At 41.3% G+C, this 19,645-nt stretch overlaps 1 protein-coding gene across 1 annotated transcript in view; it reads left to right on the forward strand.

Moving 5' to 3' along the window:
• pappa2 (pappalysin 2) overlaps positions 1–19,645 on the forward strand; it is a 70,233-nt gene that overhangs the window by 34,221 nt on the left and 16,367 nt on the right. The window contains exons 14-24 of the mRNA XM_047590505.1: positions 4,984–5,180; positions 8,292–8,405; positions 11,551–11,686; positions 11,814–11,988; positions 12,404–12,469; positions 12,557–12,653; positions 13,233–13,410; positions 15,787–16,000; positions 17,362–17,530; positions 18,261–18,393; positions 19,290–19,411. Coding sequence (XP_047446461.1) covers positions 4,984–5,180; positions 8,292–8,405; positions 11,551–11,686; positions 11,814–11,988; positions 12,404–12,469; positions 12,557–12,653; positions 13,233–13,410; positions 15,787–16,000; positions 17,362–17,530; positions 18,261–18,393; positions 19,290–19,411 — 1,601 coding nt within the window. The remainder of the gene's footprint in view (positions 1–4,983; positions 5,181–8,291; positions 8,406–11,550; positions 11,687–11,813; positions 11,989–12,403; positions 12,470–12,556; positions 12,654–13,232; positions 13,411–15,786; positions 16,001–17,361; positions 17,531–18,260; positions 18,394–19,289; positions 19,412–19,645) is intronic.

Consider the following 19,645-nt stretch of genomic DNA (forward strand, 5'->3'; position numbering starts at 1 on the left):
TGGTAACTCTTGTTTTTAACTGTCATACATCAAACGGGCCAACTCTGCCCTTTGTCTCACATGTAAAACATGAATACCACATAAACTTTTAGTGTAAAAGAGCAGTCACTAAATAGCCAGAAACCTCTCATTTGTGCACGCAGCAGCGTTCAGAGAAAAAAAAAATCAAGCCAATCAAATTTAATTTACAAGACATAAAAGCTTCTGGCTTGAATGGACTCCACAAGCCATTAACGTAACATCACAGCAACATAAGGGAAAACAGATGAGCCTAAGGGTAAAAAGTAAGGTTTTGGTTGGTAAGTCTCTTTTTTAGAAAAACATTTTGACATCAGACTGGAAAAGACATAGCAGAAAACACTTCTCAGCAGGAAAGTACACGGTTACAGTGTCAAAGCACATGTCATGCATGCTTCTTTATTCATTTAGCTTTTGCCTTTAGAGGACTTTATAAATCAGTAGAAGCTTGGGAATACTGATAAATTAAGTTTCTTGATTCTTATCGAAGATCATGCTGTGGTTTTGGATTGAACACTTAAAAAAATAAGTTCGTGATAACAATCAGTTACTGCCATTTAAAATAAGTTCTCCTCTATTTAAAGCAGGACACAAATCTGCACGAGCCGACCAGCTCTTTTGCATTGGAGATCATAACCGCCATAAAAGCCTTTGCTTCTGATATTTGTTGTACGGCGATCCCACAGTTAAGTGGTTAGAGGCCATCTTGTAGTTAAGACCACCAGAGGCAAATCATGCAAGGAAGGGGGCAAGAGGGTAGCTGGGGGATTCGTTATTTCTCATCCCTTCTTGGCAACCTCTATTTATTTTTAACCTGACAATAAGCTTAGAATTAGGAAAGACCCACTGTGGTTTGGGGCAGGTTAAACCTTGGTGAGGTTTGGGCAAGAATGCGCACTTTGTTCTTAGAATAAACAACCAAAGATTTTTGGTAAGATGAGGAAACCTTAAGAAACAGTTCATTTGTGGCTCAGTGAGTCACGCCACTTCCAGAAAACAACTTGGTTCGTTGGTGTTCAAGATTTGTTTGCTGAAAAATGATTCACCTGTCACCAGAAGCCTCTAATACTTCAGGTTCTGGATAGCTGACAGAGTCGTGTTGTTGAAGTCTCCAGATCATGCCCACCGTTCTTCTATATATATGGAATAACAGTTTTAATGCTCTTTTCAAAATAGCATGGAAGGAATAGAGTGCTCCTCATATAAATCCCTAATATAGTTTTAACCCGTGAAACTAGTGCCAAATGTTACTCAGTTTTCCCCAGGCCAGGTGGTTAAGAAGCCATAAAATGTACCAAAAAAATGCACAATAACGTGACAAAAGACAACAAAGAAGCCACAGAGAGTGCCCCTACCGTTTGTGATCCCACCACAGGACAACAATACTTTCTGTCTGCACCCTCGCCCAGCCCGAAGCATGCAGACAAGCCACAACAGAAGCCTCACAACACAACATGGAAGGGAGTTTACCAAAAACACTCCATTGTAAGCAGAATCCTCAGTCAACATGTGTTTTTTGACCCTGATATTAGGTAAACACACTGAATACGTGAAAGACTGAAGCCAGTCAGAGGACACTTGGAATCTGAACTCGTGCATGCCTTCATTATCTCACGCAGTCATTGCACATTCATGGTCACACCATGAATGTGCGTGGCCTCATATTGCGCCTAACCCGTCAAAGTGTCTCCAAGCATTTCTGTTTCTCATTGCAATGGCCGGATGAGACCGGGCATTAGCCTGAATGACACAAGAAATCAGCTCTACTGTTGTGGTATGTGGTGTTTCTGCATAGCCTTTAAATTCATCCTCCTTATAACGGAATGCTCGCCTGAACTCTCCTCAGTCGCCAGAAGCTATGTTGAATGGCTTTAATAACATCCAACTTTTTGGTGGTTTTGTAAATATTCCATAACATAGCAGAAGAAGAAGGTGTAACAGGTCAGTTGAGATGAGGCATACAGTATGATGGTTACTTTCTTTTCAGGCCATGCATTGTCTCCGCTGGAAGCCGGATTGGAGTTATTTATGTGTGGCGTGAGGGTTTGTGTTGCAAGCGCTTGTTATAGGCTGCCCTCTCCTTGTCTCCCACCCGGGCTTGCCATGCCGTGACTTACGCTGTTACATCTCTTCTTTTACAATAGAAGGCATGACGAGGAAGGAAAACAATTTGGCAAAAACAGCTTTTTACAAATTGCAACACTTACAACCAATTATTCAGTTGTATTTCTTAGTCATAGACAGAATATTTGCTTGGGTTTCCTTGCCACATTTGCCTGACCCACTTAACTCCCACTATGCCGGCTCATGGTGTGTTTTGTTTTCTTGAGGGAATGTACCATAGTTGGGCTGTTACCACACCAACTGTTTTTATAGCCCCTTCATCACAGACCAGCTATCAGATGCTTTTGTCATGGTTGTTAAAAAGTACAGCTTTTTAATAGGTTTTATGGATTTTTAATTTAATTTTTTGGGCTGCCTGATTAAATAAAGGTTAAATTGCACAATATGGTTACAGCATGCGGATGTTAAATAAGTAACAGATGGTCTTAATGTTAAGTCAAAGATTGTCAATCACCCCCTTTTATGCGGAGCTTGATAAAAACAAGACTTGGAATTAAAATGACTTAATCATTTTCACAGGTGTCAAAGCAGGGACGGGTTGTTTGTTGAGTTCATATGGTGTTCCTCTGCCAAATGAACCCTGGAAGACAATATTGCGTTGAACTGTCTTGGCCTAATTTGCTGTTTATCACAAACATGTTTCCGTTGTCTAATTGAAGCCACTTGTGGAGCTCTGACTGTCTGTCTAACCTCTGCAGCTGTCCAGATGTTAATGAGGCCAAACGTCTGAAGTGTCAGATGTTTACCGCCCTTTTTCTGAAGACCTGCTGCATTAGTAGCTGTTGTTCAGCCTGTGCTTCCCATTATTGTGATGATACATAACTGCAACTCATTATGTCAGTAACCTCACTGTGTTGCACATGTGTACACTGCTCATTATCTGCCATGGATCTAATTGGAAATACGCTATTATATTTCCTGTAGCACAGCAAAGTCAAAGATTCCTATACACCTTTCTACCTTTTCCCTGAAACACTGCAGGACATGCTGGCCAAGGAAGACATTCCTTTAATCTTTGGAGGAGTTATCCCTAATCATAGTCTCATTTTATCAGATGCAATTGTGATAGTCTTTTGTAACCAAATATTATCTCTACTTTTCTATCAGTTTATTCCATGACATTAAGTGGTCAGACTGAAAACTTTTCTGCTGGATAATTAAACAATGTTTAACTGAACTCAGCGCCCTCTGACAAGCTCTTAAGGACCCTTTTAACATTAGTTCTCAACCTACTGCCTCCACCAATGAAGTCCAAGATAGTGGTGACAGGTCCATGGTCCCAGGGCCATAAAGTCAGTGAAAGGTGTAAATGACCTCTATTGTTCAGCCTGCATGTCTTTATCTAACAGCTCACTGTGGCTGCTGGTTTATGTGTTTTACATTTCGGCGCTCAATCTGATGTCTTCTAATTGATTGTTTAGGATCAATAAAGATGGAACACATCGCGGAACGGTTAAAGGTTGAGGAGGTTCGGACATACACACATTTGTATGATTTGTCTTCAGCGAAATTGCAAAACATATACAATTGTTTTAAAGTGAAGCAAGTTGTAGAAGCTCCACGCAGGAAGTAGAAACAAAAATGAACCCAAATGGCAAAAAAAAAGACACAACGCTGGCTAGCGTTTGGGTGGTGGTATAAATGACTCCCACTGGTGTAGGCACTGTGTGTAAACTATGGATATGTGCCTGGGTTTGGTCGTCTATGTCCTGCAGAGGCATAAACCACGCTTAAGTCTACAGCTCACTTCAAGACTTCAAACGTCAAAAAACACAGTGTCATTGAGTGTTCGTTGTAAGCGCTAAGCTCACTGGGAAAACACTTCATGGGATCATAATTTAACATTTACACTTTACAGTTACTAATGCATTTTAAAAAAAAACATTCAACATTCTGCATTCATATCCAAATCTCTGTTAATGTCAAAGATACCCACTTCAATGAATATATAAACACTGCACTATGTTTATCAGTCATTCTTATATTACAACATTTATTCATAGCTATCGATTAACAAGCATGTATTTCAATGAAAAAGATTTCACTTTCAGGTAAAATGAACTGGATCACTTTATTTATCGTGAATAGACTTAAAGGTTTGCAAAATGCAGCATGGCATTTTAGAAATGTCTTTTTTTCCTAAATGTTCACACAGAAATATGCAATGACATAATTGTTCATCAATGGCTTAAGAACCATTTGATCAGCTGACCCTAGTTTCCTGTCACAGAAAAATATTTGTGATATTCCCATAAAATCTCTGCTGCTACTTCTGAGCTTCAGTTGAAACGGTTTAAATTCTCCTTTCTAATAGTTTCATAAGAAAGAATTTTGGAGAGCTATGAAAAAAGTTGAGTTCATAAAGGAACACGATTGAAAATTTGTTCGGAGACGCAATAAGAAAAAAACAATCTCTTCCTGTCTATATTTTAGTTTTGTACTAGACTTGGACCACGTTTGGATCATTGCTTTGACAGTTCTCTGCAGAACAACGCTTTTGGGATAGAACTAAGTGGCCAAGTTGCATATTAGGTTTCTTCTTATTAATATCGCAAATTGAATGTGTTCTTAGATAATTAATTGAAGTCAGCGTGCATTTCTTACCATGATTTACAGTCTGCCGACAGCACAGAGAGTCAGATATGGCCGAGCTGACGTGGCTGACGTTAAAATTGGCCAACAAAAATACAGAATAGATTTGCTCGGATTTGGTTCGCTGACAAATAGACTTGGATGAGAGTGTAACAGTGGGGGATGAGTGTATATCCTGCCAGATTAAGAAACCAGGCTTTATATTCTTTCATAAATCCTAGTCTTTCATTCTCTTCCCTATCTCCCAAGGTGAACCCAGTCAGTGTTATGTATTTGATGGCGACGGCGTGTGTGAGGAGTTTGAGCGGGGCACCAGTGTTCAGGACTGCGGTTACTTTACACCAATGGGCTACACAGACCAGTGGGCATCAACTGCCACAGCTTCTCACCAAGACCCCAACCTCTGCCCCACCCATGCTGCCACAGGAGAGCCATCACTCACTAAGGTATGAAGTATGATCCACGGGGCACATAAAAGCCTTCCAGACGACAATAAAGTCAGCATGGAGGCAATTGTGGACAGCCCCAACTCAGCTGGCTGAATTTCCAAATAACTTAGTCGACTCAACATATTTCATCTCTGTGCTATTTTTGTTAGCATAACTTCTCCATCTTTACCGAGATAAATCCTCACTGCCTCAAAGGCAATATCTAGAACTTGAAGTGAGGACAATAAAAATGTCTGTTATTTAAATTTAACCTATATTTCAACCAACACAAACAACTCGCCAGACAATGGGCCTTCATCTGCGTATCAGTTCTGTGAGACTTCCCAGTACAATATTTTTTGGGTATATATATATATATATATATATTTATATGTGTGTGTGTATATCTATATATATATCTATATATATATATATATATATATATATCTATATATATATATACAGAGAGAGAGAGAGAAAGAGAGAGAGATACTGTGACAAGGCTTCAACATGTACACACTACCAGTCATCAGATGGGATCATAAGCTGGCCAAAGGAGGAGATAGAAGCCACAGATATCAAGACAAGAAAGCTCCTCACCATGCACAGAGGGTTCCACTCATGTCCAACACCATGAGATTGTACACTAAGCAGAAAGAGGGAGGCCAAGCATCAAGGCCACAGTCCGGGATGAAACATCGAAAATCCAAGAATACATCAAGAAAATAGCCCCAAATGATGAACTGCTCATGTCTTAGGCAGCAGAAACTTGATGAGAGTGCAGGGGAAGGGGAACAGACAACCTGGGGTGACAAGCCCCTATACGGCATGTACCACCTTCAAATTGAAGAAGTGGCCAATGTCCTACTAATGGCTGGACTGACAGAGAGCACAGAGGCACTACTCATGGCAGCACAAAAACAGGCCCTAAGTACAGGAGCCATAGAGGCCAAGATCTACCAGAGTAGATCAGACCCAATGTGCAGGCTGTGCAAAGATGCCCCTGAGACAGTCCACCACAAAGTAGCAGGGTGTAAGACGCTAGCCGGATCAGAGTACATGAAGAAGCACAACCAAGTGGCTGGAACATCTGTACCCAGTATGGAGTAGAAGCACCCAAGTCCCAATAGGCCATACCACAGGAGGTGGTGGAGAACTACAGGGCCAAGATTCTATGGGACTTCAGCTTCCAGACTGACAAACAGGTCCTGGCTAACCATAAGGACATAGTGGTGGTAGATAAAGAACAGAAAAAGGTGTTGGGGGTAGATGTGTAGATACCAGCTGACGCCAACATCAGAAAGAAAGAACACGAAAAGTACCAAGGGTTGAAAGAGCAGCTGGAACAAATGTGGAAGGTTAAGGCGAGTGTGGTCCCCGTAGTGGTAGGAGCACTCGAGGCAGTGACCCCTAAACTGGGAGAGTGGTTCCAACAGATCCCAGGAACAACACCTGAAACCTCAGCCTAGAAGAGCCCAGTCCTAGGAACATAGAACAGGAACAAGATACTGCACAGAACCCTCAAACTACAAGAGGACCTGAGCTTGAGGATAAGGGTGAGAGGGACGTTATTTTATTCATATACAAATTTATACTCTGTGTGCGTGTGTGTGCGTGTGTGTGTGTATATATTATTATTATTATTATTATTATTATTATTATTAAAAAAAGATCAGTGTACCTTAATTCACCCGCTCTGTGCCTGTGTTTCTAGAGACACTTTGTTGACACATAAACAATGATTCTTGCTGATTTAGTCACACGTTCCTCATAAATCGCAGATCTGGCTTTCCATTTTGTACTCGTTAAATCCAACATTATCTGGTCCTTCCCAAGGCACAAAATGTCACAAATGTAACAGATGTTTCATGTCATATTGACCTGAAGAGAAACACAAAACAAGGGTCTCTGGTGAAGATAATCCTGAATCGGCTGTGCACATAACTCTGGAGGATATTTTGGCACTTTTGAAGCTTTTAAACACACCACCGCTCTCTTTCTTCTTTTTACAACTTCAGCTCAAAAACCTCGACCATTTTCCAACTCTGACATCCCCCATAAAATATCTGCAATTTCCCCTTGGCCATCCTTCCTGATAAGCCAGATTATTATGTCCCAGTTTTATAAGAGCACTCACATCGGCCCTTCTCCTCTACACTGAAGGTCACATACAAAAAACATGGGGCAAAGATTAAAAAAAAAAAAAGATGGAGAGCTAAGTAAGGTGTGCTCGGCCGGGCAGGAAGAATGATATAAGCTACTTTTATCAAGGGAGGATGGTTAGTGTCAGACTCACTGGGTCCGGCGTTTCATACCTGGCAAACCTCCTGGGATTTGTTTTAGGACAGGTGCAATAAACAAACCAAATCAAAGTGTCATGAATCAAGTCAGCATGGCTTTTCTACAATAGAACATTCAGCTCAACTCATCAAATAGATTAATAGAACGCATGATATTCATGGAACATACATGTCTCTCAGGGATTTCATTTCTTCTTCTTCTTTCTGTGCAAACCGTTCTTGGGAGAAGGGATGCACCATCAGGAAAAGTAGAGCAAGTGATTGTTTAGGGCCCTGTGCAAAAACATATGAGATGGGGGACCCCAGATGGCTACATTTCATAGCATCAGGCACCCTGAATATCTACAGTATGGTTGGATCTCTGGTGCCTGTGAACACATCTCAGAAGTAAACAGAGGCATACAACAGTAGAGCGTGTATTCTAGTTACTATGTATATGCTAAAAGTCTGTGAAGGTTCTCAGTCGTCCACGTCATGGTACATCCAAAAACCTCAAAAAAAGGGAACTGAACTAGTGTCTTGAAGACGTAAAGGACTGCTGAGGAGTGGGGCCATATTCCTATTTAAATCCCATGCATTCGCTAAAGTAAGATGATCCCGACCCTGTCTCACAATGTGGAACACTAAAGCAGTTGTCTGTTTTGTATCTCTGCACACATCTTCACACATGCGTTTCTACGCACAAGATGTTCTGTTTCAAATACAACTCTTTCCTACCCATGCGCATGGTGAGCAGATTTATTTTTACGGGTTTATTAAAGCTCATTTACAGCTTGAAGGTTGGAATTACTATCACACCACTGACATTGCTTCCCTCTTTTGTGCGCAGCTCTGCAGGTACCAGCACCTGGAGGTCAGTGACAGCTCGCCCACTGATGCCTGGTTCCCTTGCACAGCCCTGACTGACTCAAATAATGACCTGGAACATTCATTTTGGCTAAAGGTATGGGCCTGTTTATTCAGATTCGTATCTGTTTTCTCCTTCCACTGAGTGACTGTGGGTGGCTACTCTGTTTTTAACAGCTTCCAGCACTTTCCAATACTTCTTTAAATGGGGTTGAAGGGCCTCTCAAACAGACGGCTGGCTCAAACCTCCCCACACGCACACATTCCTCACTTTCTAACCATTGCATGATTCATACAATACTTTGGTAACTATAATGGCTTATTTTCCAGGTCAGCTGGGAATTATGAGTTCTAATCATCTGTAGATGATTACAAAATCATGACTAACCCTCTACTTATTCTTTATTTACATTTGATGATATTATTGTTTTTTATTCAGTGCATACTAATCCTCAAAATCATTCAATAATTATCATTACAAATGTATTCATAGTGGAAGTGTTGTATAATTAACTCATCATTCATAATTCAATACTTAAAAGGTTCATAAGTTATTAAAATACTGGCATCTCAAAGAATAACAAGACATTTGCAATCAAAAATACATCTCTTAGTCATCATTAGTCACTCATAATTTATAATTACACTAATAATTTATTATTAGCATGGCTCCACATGATACAAAGAAACAAAACCTTAATTACCTACTTGGGTTTTAATAATTTAAAATGATTCACAAACATCATATATAATTAACTACTTATTTGTTGGTGACAAAGACGCAGAGATTGAAGCAACTGAAGTTAAAATGATTTGCGTCCTGCTGCCCTGCTTGTCTCTGAGGCTCCCCAGCCAGTTGTGCTTCGCATAGACCTCCTGCTCCTTGTATTGAGTTGTATTTGGACCTCCAGATCTGTGTCTGGTTCTCATATTTTATATATTTTTTTTCGATTATTTAATCTCTCCACAACCACAGTTCCCACCGTCAGCTCTCCAGGTTCAGGCTGAGCGTAGACTTGCCGTCGAGTTGACTGATAGCCTCACAGCCCTGTCTGTCATTCTCTGGATTATAGGGTCCTTTGGAGTCATGAGCTTGTCTCTTCCCTTCCTTGCACATATTCCTTCATTTTTTCTTTCTCTCTCTGTCTCATCGTTTCCACTTGTGTGCTGAATGACTCATCTTTCCATCCTCTGTTTCCTTTATGGACGCCCTCTTTATCAGACACATCTCTTCAACCTCTCGGGAAAGCCGCTTTCTCCCTAAAGACTCTTTCACTGTCTGAAAAGCCGTCATCATAACACCCGTATCTGCCAGCTCTCCCTGAAACATCTCTCTTTTTTCTTTGAAGTGTGCTTTCTGTCTCTGAAAGGCGCCCCTCTTCTTAAATATCTGGTCTCGCTCTATCCGGAAAGCGTTCCTCAACCACCCTATCATATCCATCTCTAACAGCCCTGTAAAAGGCTTCTGTCTCACTTAACAGTTCTGCATTTGGAAGCCCTTTCTCATTTCTACAAGGCTTTTAACACTTGAACACTTTACTCTTTGGAGTATGAAAAACCCACAGGTGCCTGTAAAATCGCTGTAGTGAGTCCAAAGTCAACTTGGATCCGCAGCAGCTGTTGTGTAGTTGTATTTCACCTTTTAACAAGAAACATTTCATTTCGGCAGCATAATTCACCTCCCTAGTTTCTGTCTTTGTGTTCAGCATGTTCTAAACAGTCAGTTTTTCAGGACCATACGAACAGATCCAATGCTTATCAGTCCTCTGTTGATCTTGCGGTGGTCAGTGCGATTTGTCACACACACATAATTATGCGTGGCTGCTTTCATTGGCTATATCGCTGTTCAAGATGTTTTCTAATTTGTACACATGAACTCTGTTTGCCACCTCGGTTCTTTGTCTTTGCGGGCAGGCCTTACGCAGCGTCTCATACGCACATCCATGACCTAAATATTGACCTACAAATCAGCGTTCTCCCGCTGTACTTAAGTGTACCCCGAGTCCCCAAAAGTAGCACAAGCCAGCCCACACACACACATCAACAATGAATGAAGCAAAGTGAGATAATTATGTGATAAATGGGTAATTCCTACCAGACAAATTGGAGGAATATTGCTTGGGAGCCTACACATTTTTAAGCATTTCTTCTTGTACACTGGTGTCTCAGCATCATTCTGTAAAAATGCATGATAGAGGCAGTTGTGTTGGGCTTCTTTCTCTGTGTGCCTGGATCTAAGTGGCTCATGTTGAAGTGGGGGCTAAATGTTCAGGTTACTTTATCCGAAATCCCTGTGGACAGAGAAGATAGAGGATGTCTGAGTAGACACGGCATGTGGGAGACAGCATGTGGCCAATCACTGAGAGACATGGAAATGGTTTGGTGTACCTGACACAGTAACGTTAATCTAGCCGGAGCTAACATGTTGTCAAAGGTGCTGCTGCGAAAATTGATAATATTGTCTTTTAAGGAGTCAGCGACTCTAAACTAATTTTCCAAATGCTTTATATTTAGTTTAGTACATTTTTTTTTCTTAACCATTTTATGATATGTTGCAGATTTTAATACATGCTCATTTATTGGTGATTCAGATTGGCGAAAGGTGCGCATGTGAGTGTGCATTAGCCCTGTGATGGACTCGAGGCGTATTCCACCTCCCACCCAGTGACAGCTGGGAATGACTGCCCCCTATGACCCTGAGTGAATGAATGCATGTATACACTTGTACATTATTGTTGTGCATAATATTACCATCACCAACCGAGTTCCTGGGATAATATGCTGCACAACAAAAGTAGTTCTCATGAGAGGCCTGGTCTGTTTCTCATATGTAGCAAACCACGGGTGATTGACTGCGTCAGACCACCACTGGAAACACTGGGTGAGAAGAAGGGTGGTGGCTAGAGAGGTCAGAGGGCATGCTATGATGTACATCAGCTGAGAAATACACTCACTGTGAATTCTCTGGACAATGACCGCGACTATTCACACCCGGGCTCAATCGGGCATTGCACAGAATTTGGACTAAACTGGTGGGGTAATGTCTGATTAATGTTTGTTCCAGTTGGGGTAACTCTCTCTCAGTTTCTCACATGCAGCTACGGACAATGTCTAGAAAGGTGTAATGTGAAAACGGCTTACACTGACTATAAATCTTATACTTGTACAATATTGCTGTCACAGGTCACAATGCATCAAACCTGTTTTTATTTTCCATTTGACTACTGTTACAATTGAAACAGGTGGGATTTATCCATTCTGGAGTGGCAGCGTCTGTGATGGTGTACTTGGCATCAGATGGCTTGTGGTCTGGGGAGGAGTGTCGGAGGACAGCCACCATCCTCCTATCTGACACTACCGGCAAGAACCACTCTCTAGGTACGTTTTACTTCACCTGATTTGTGTGTTAAAGGGTTTGGCCATTTTTACTCTCAGCTACAGCTACAGCTGTTTCCATTCGCGGTTTGTAGCTAAACAAACATTTGAATCCCTTCCATCTACCTAGGCACACATGACCTCTCGTGCAATCAAAACCCACTGGTGGTGAACGTGACCCACGACCTCTCTCAGCCCTTCTTCCTCACGTCCTCTGTCATCATTCTCTTCTCCTCCCCCTCGGTGGCAGTGAGCGGGGTGGCTCTGAGGACCTCGTGCCACTTCAGCACCTTCGCCCTGACCGGGTGCGCATCAGAGGGTGGGCTCTCCCACAGCTATCTACTGAACACACACACACACCTCTACACACACACACACACTCATTGGTTAGGGAAAAAGAATAACAGGGGTCCTATGCAGTATGTACGCATAAAAAAGTAGTTTCTGCAAGTTAAAATGCTAATATCCTCTTCAGTACTCAGTACTTCAGTTTATGCAATTTTGTGGCTCCTGCTGAACCTTAGTGAGAGCTACACAATGCTACACTATTTTCTGTTGAACCTTAATTTTAGGTGAGTTCCCAAAAGGAGTCTGACGTAACTCAAATGAACCGTGGCATAAATAGTGATCAATTTATCACTCCTGTTTCTTTGTTTCTCCCTGCCTGTCATCCTTTGTTTCCCCCCTCCTCCTCCACCTCCTCCTGCATCCCTCTAATAGCTGTTTGCGGCAGCCGTGTCAAGTGGATAGCTGCAGTCCTCTTCAGTTAGAGCACGCCTCCGTCAGGTAGGACCTTTGGAACATAATGCTGAACCACTAGAGAGCTGAAGCCACAAACAAAAGAACTATCTATATATCAGTGTGTCTCCGTAGGTGTACAGGAGCAGGGGAGGCCTCTCGCTGCTCTGTTCAGTGTCACCGTGGTCTCAGTATCACTGTCCTCAATGGCAGGGAGATCCCACCCAACCAGGTAAATGTGACTTGATGGCTCACTGTGTGCTTTGCGTGCATTTCATGTTTGAAATCGAACTACAGGAGACGTGAAAAAGCGGTGGCACCAAGGTTCCATGAGACGTGCAGTGACAGACGTGGAGCTCACTGCTTGGTGCATGCTGTAATGACATAATTTGCTTCATTTCTTACTCAACATTTGTAGTTTTGTCCTATTTTGCTGCCAAATACTGGGATAATTCAATTACATCTCATCTGAATGATAAGGGAAGACAAACAGATTTAATGTCTAGTGTGCTCAGTTTCATTTACGACATAGGGAATGAGCAGGGTCTTTATTAGATTAATTCCAAAAGCACTGGCATGAGAGGACATAACATTGCAATATTTTAATTTGGTTTAACAATTTGTTGTAATTTGAAAAGATTGATTCTTTCAGTGGTATTCTGTATAGTTAGTAAGTGATTATCTGTGCTTTTCTGTTTATCAGAGCTTAAAGGTGTTTGACGTGATTTGTGGGTATTCTTATTAAAATCCTTTCCATTTTCATACGGCACGAACACAGCTCACTTACTCTTCTGCCACTCTGTGCATGCAGAGAAAGGCCGAGCTGGAGTGTTATCACGGCTCGTGGGATCGCGTAGTCAGCTGTCAGCCTGTAGACTGCGGCCTTCCTGATCAGTCTCACGTCTACCACGCCATATTCAGCTGTCCCTGGGGAACCACTTTCGGCAAACAATGCTCCTTCACCTGCGGCTCCCCGGCCATTTTACAAGGTAACTTTACAGATTGGTCTATTCGTTTCTTGTGAAGTCCTGCTCTATGCTGCTGGGTGTGTTTTTTACCGTCCAACGGAACCCACAAAAGGTCAGGACGAGAGTTTTAATGAGCACACACACGCCCTGCAACTTTGCAATAAGCTCAGCAATAACTCACATTACTTATTATATTGGGAGGTAACGCACATGTTATTTTGAGATAAGTGCAAAAGTAGTGCATTTTCCTTTTCAGGTGATCATTTGACTGAGGCAAAACTCCACTATGCAGCAGTGTGGCAGTTGGGAAGGTGGTCCTTAATGTGACCCAGGATATCCAAATATCCTACTATCTACTTTAAGCTGGTTCCTTGTGATAGGACCACTCAGGACACATTTTCATATGCAAAACCAATTAGTTCCTTCACACAGTGGTGTTTATACACATCCATATACGTATTATTACTCAATGAAGAAGGAAGTCTTAGTTTTAAATGAAATCCAACATTAGTTGTGTCATTTCTAATTGTAAGGTCTAAATGAGGCCAGAGATGCCGTGAGTTCCTCCTTTGTTTCTGAGTTCCTCAATAAAACCCTCCTTTCAGCTCATACCCAGTATTCACTGCGGCTGCTTTATGACTCATTTTCTGAAGTAACAGCCCAGTCTACAAACAGTAAGATGCTTCCACTAGCTACATTGATGGATGGATACTAGCTACAGTGAAGGCCAATTTTACAGGTTTGTAGTCAGCGTCAGTGTTTAGCTAGAACAAATTAAGACAAGGGGAACCTTCATGTGATTAAAATCGCATTGGAAATGGTGTCAGCATAATAAGTCTCACTTCTCTATGCAGCTTCACGGCATTTAAAATTTAATGAAGACGCTTTTATCGAAATTGCGGGTGAACCCTCATAGAAACGTCTACATGGCATATTCCTGTCTCCTTCAGCAAGACACGAGGACACAGCAAGGTTTACCTCGTTCTGCTCAGAAATCCACAGTGTCTTTTAAAAAGACCTCTTGCATCATAACCATTCAGAACACATATTGCCCGTGGCACGCATTTATAAGGCACACAACAGTAACAACAGTATAAAAAAAAAAAATAAAAAAAGCATTACCTCTCTTTAGAAATGGAAGTTACGCAATGCGGTAGATGCTTCTTGAAGTGATTAAAAGAAAGGAGCGAGATGTCCACACATTATTCGTGGTTGGAAAGCCACAGTGAAATGTCGTAGTAGAGTCAGCAATAATACCCATGCATTCATGATCTAAATGCAGATTGTGCACAAATAATTTTTGTGGCTTTATGTTTGAAGGCCATCGTGCACCACTCGGCTTTGAAAGCACCCCGCGTAGCCCACAAAAATACTGTTTGCTCAGTACACACCAGTCCAGCTGCAATAGATTTTGATAATCACAACACCAGCAGTCTTTAAATAGCTGATTAAAAAAATATATGTGATGTTAAAAATGCATTACATTTTATAGACCCAATAAAAACTGTGATAGGTATAGGGTGTTATGATTTTCCACACATAACAGCACTCGTGCTTCATGTGGGGCCATATAGGAATATTTGCTCTGGGCAATGATGAGGTCTGGTTCTGTTTGTAACTATAAAGAAAGAGCCACGAAACCAAGTGAGATATAAATGGATCCATAATATTGCCATTGGTGAACTCTTCCATGCACTTTGCGTTTTATTGTGTAATGCTGAATGTACTATAGTCGTAACCGAACCATACTCTGACAAGGATTTAGATCATTTTGACGACACAATTATCCTGTCTGACTTAATAAACTGACTTACAGAGCCCTCTGTAAAGGTTTTGCTTCTACAGCTCAGTTAGCTACTGTTAGAGAGATCATTCTTTCTAACTGAGACTTATCCTTCTTCTCCACTTTGTGTTGTCGGGAGACTTAATAAGGACAGACATTTCTGTTGCGTCACCAGACAACAAAAACCACAAACTCATCTGGAGATGTTTCCTCCGTGTGACTCCGTTTCACACACTCTGGGTTAAGTTGCCATTTAATGACAGATTTAAGCATGATGTCATCGTCCTGCTAATCACCACACTTGGTTACAATGGCAGCAATAAAAGTCTTTAAATGCCACTCACTGTACGAGTGAAACCTGTGAAAGCTCACAGCCTACAACAGGCCTGGAGATTTACTTATTTTTTTTTATTATTTCTAGACATCATCAATTAACACAATGTGAGGAATTCTGTTGAGGTCATGCAGCCATATCAATAAAACAAGCACTAGGAAATGAGACGCGGTTTATGCCGGTGTGTTTTTTCATAAAGGTCAGCCCAGTCCTTTCACCTTTGTTCTACTCTACTATTTAAACAAAATTCCTTCGCGACCTCTCCCTCTCTCCTTCTCAGGTGACAGTGACAGGCTGGTGTGTTTGGAGGACGGGCTGTGGTCTTTCCCAGAGGCCTACTGCAAGATAGAGTGTCCAGAAGTTCCAAACATATCCAATGCCCGGCTGCTAACAGCAGACTGTCTGGCTTCGGGGCACGATGTTGGCTCTGCCTGTCGCTACAAATGCAACCCAGGCTTCTATGTATCAGGGAGCATCAAGAAGAAGAGACCAAGGTAAGAGTTGTGGGACCGTTTTCAGCTGGGTATGGGGACATTTATAGTACGTATAATATGAATAGTTGTGTACAGCATAACAGCATATGCAATGAGGCAAACCTTGCGTACTACCCTGCATAGTGTCGTGATTGACAACTTAAATTACGAGTAATAAAAGAATTGTGATTTCAAGCATTCATTTTTTTTTTCGACTAGTGCATTGTGCAATGCTCTTAAATATTAGTCCACACAGCCATCAGACCAAAGTAAAATGCAGCGTTTAATAACGCATGCCTCCCTGCGTAATGGAGGAAATTCCTTCTTTTCCTTTATTTTACGAGAGTCCCATTACGCACTGCTTAATAAAATTAGGATCTTTGCTTTAGATATTTTATGCAGCAGTATAACAATGCATCACATGAACACCCCAGCCCCAAAGGGCAACGCTTTAAATATCGATGGGTACAGTTTTAAGAGGTATTTTTCAGCCCATCATCCACATAACCATATTCAGCTTTGGAACAAACTCTCATTAGGGTCCAATAAAATATGTACCGCTGCTTTCTTGGCCTCGTCATTACTTTGCCGGTTGCATTCACTGGCTAACTGCTCATTACTGAACACAACTCAGTGCATGTAATGAGGTGAGGGTTTCTCAATAGGAGACACCCGCGTTCCCTTCACACTTTTCGGTCTGTACTGATAGCACTAAAAACAAAGAGTGTCGTTTCCTGACCACAGTGCAAAAGCTCAAATCTCAACAAAGCTGACGTGACATTTACCATCAAATCCAGTCAGAAGTAAAAGTGCACACTTTAAAGATGTGTTTTTATATTTCCATCTAACGAGATGAAGCACTCTTCAGTCACATGCGCCTTCTTTACGAGTAACACGATCTCAAACATACGTGTAAACATTTAAAAAACCCCCGATGCTTTATTTGCCCAACGTGTGAAAGTGAACAGCAGGAGCTATTAAAGAGCTCTAAACTGGCTTTTTACTCCTGCCTTTGACACATACGTTTGACATGTACCCCCATAAATATATATGGTAACACATGCTGTTGCATTTACACACTACGTACACAACACAGGAGATCGTTTTTATGGTAGAATGGGCTCAGTATGTTTTTAGTTATTGGAACAGTAAAAGTAAAATGTTAACAATGGGGAAGGGTAGCAGGGATGTACTGTATAGTGTGTGTCTAGAGTTGGTTTTAATAAACACTTGTACACTTTTAATGTTGTGTCCTGTACCACGTTCCATTTTACATTTGCAGGTACAAATATACAAGTCTTCTCATCTGATTAAAAGTGGGGCAATTCTTACATGAGTTAAGATGGTGTAGAGATGTGTGTGTTTGCTCTTGTTGCCTCTAGGAAGTACTTTAAGTTAGAGTGTCAGGAGGGTGGTCAGTGGGAGGAAACCGAGTGTGAGCCGATATCATGCCCAGCCCTATCGGACGTCTTCCAGGGCATGTACACCTGCACCAACGGCCTGTACTACGGCTCCATCTGCACCCTGCAGTGCCCGGACACAAGCGAAAATGTAAGACTGCAAGGTCGTAGCATCACCAACACAGTCATGTTACGATCAGGTCAATTTTAGAAAAAAGCTAACTCTAAGGTAAAGCTTGTGTAACTGAAAACGTACCTCAAAGTATTAAGCAGTCAGTTAACACATCGACACTGAGGCTATATTCTTATTTATATAAATCCTTTCAACAACATAATAGAGTCATTTGGCTCAACGGACATTAGGAACTATGGCATTATCGTATTACTCCAGAGATTTGTGGGATAACAAGGCACTCGTCATTCGGGATAGAAGAAGCGTGTGGAAACTTCAACAATGGCTGTCATTGTAAATGTATAAAAATGTGCAACTTCCACCAAGATTCCAAGTGTGGACAACATCATGGTCAAACCCGTTCTTCAAATATAATCATTTTAATAAAGTCTTCAGAGAACAATGCTTTGAATTTCTTGGCGCCGTTTTTATTTTATTGAAGCCACATTTAAAAAAAAAAAAAAAAAAGCAGACGAAAAAAAAAAAAAAAAAACACTGTGAGTGTTTTGGACAGGAAGGATGTCGTTAAATCCGTAAATGAATTCATTCATTTCGTGATCCGCTTTGCTGCTGCGAGTAGTTTTAAATGTATCCATGTACATGCAACTGCTCAACAAAACGTTAATAGACGACTCGGTTTCTTGTGTTGTGGGAAGACAGCGTAGCGAGGCCACACACAGTGAATTTTAGTATCTGTGCTTGTTGCCAGAGAGAAATTCGCTGCGCTAAGGACGGTAAATGGACAGCAGAGTTCACCATGTGCTCGAGGCTCCAGGGATCTTGCTCAACTCCTCCAGATCTCAGCTATGTGGAGTACATCTGTGACCAGGGGATGGAAGTCGGTGAGTGTAAATTTCTGGATGCAAGAGTTACCGGTTAAATAAACACTCGTAATTGTATTTTGTTCCTTCTATCAAACTAAATTTGTAGCAGAAGAACATCTTGTTTTGTTCCCACTCTCACCATTCTTAATTTACGACTGATAATATTCGATTAAGGTTTGAGTCATTGACTGCACTCACACAATAAAGTACAGAGAAAAAGATACGTATGAAATAAATGAGCACGAAAAAAAGGTCTGAAAGGTCTCGAACGCTAGTAAATAGGGAGACAAGAAATGCTAGACATGTGACAGAGACAAGTCTTTTCTACCATCTGTCAAATTGATGAGTTTACATTATAAAAATATGGGGTACAAATACCACACATTGATGGTAATTAACAAGCTACACGCACATATCATTATGACCACTCCAGAACAGTTGTGACTCATCAGAGAATGGACATGGGTCTTCTGAGGGTGTCCTGTGGCGTAGTTCGTCAGTGGTCATAATGTTCTGCCTGATCTGTACACATACACGGGCATTCTTGACCATTGTACAGTTTTAGCAGAGGTGTATATTAGATGCTGCAGTAGGCTTGTAGTGGGAAAATCAAAAAATTAATAAAAAATAATGACGACAAAGTTTTTTAGAGTTAATGCTGAATAACATTAACTTATAACGAAACTTAAAAGCTGGAGGGAGATTACTGAGAACCCGAACCAACTGACACACACACTCACAAGCCCTCACACTATGATGGTTGGCCTGGACCACAGATGACGGATGACAGTGTGGTTTGAATTTATGTAGTTTTTCCTTACTGTTTGCACATGAATAAATTCAACAGATGGTAATTAGTGGTTAGAGGTAAGTGTTATTTGATTTGTGTTTTTATTTCTTCCTCTTCCTTGCAGGTGCTGTGTGCTACCCAACCTGCATCGGGGCTCTGGACATGGATCTGCACGACCCGGTGGTTCTGCCCAATGGCACTACAGCCGACTCTTTGAAGCACTGGTTGCTTCCCACCAAAGTCCAGGTGAGAAACCTCAGGATTCTTAATTTCTATTTATTTATTATTAATAATCTTTCCTTAGTGATGCTGCCTGGGTTCAGTCAAGGTCACTGCAGCTCTATTCCTAATAAACTCTAGTGTTGTAGAGTGTATGAATAATCCACATCATCCATACAAATATACAGAAGTTGAGCCATAATGTATGCTGTAAACTTTCGGTTAACTTTAATTCAATAAGCGGAACTAAACACTAACAAC

Source organism: Mugil cephalus, chromosome 7, assembly GCF_022458985.1.
Source record: "Mugil cephalus isolate CIBA_MC_2020 chromosome 7, CIBA_Mcephalus_1.1, whole genome shotgun sequence".
NCBI classification, from domain to species: Eukaryota; Metazoa; Chordata; class Actinopteri; order Mugiliformes; family Mugilidae; genus Mugil; species Mugil cephalus.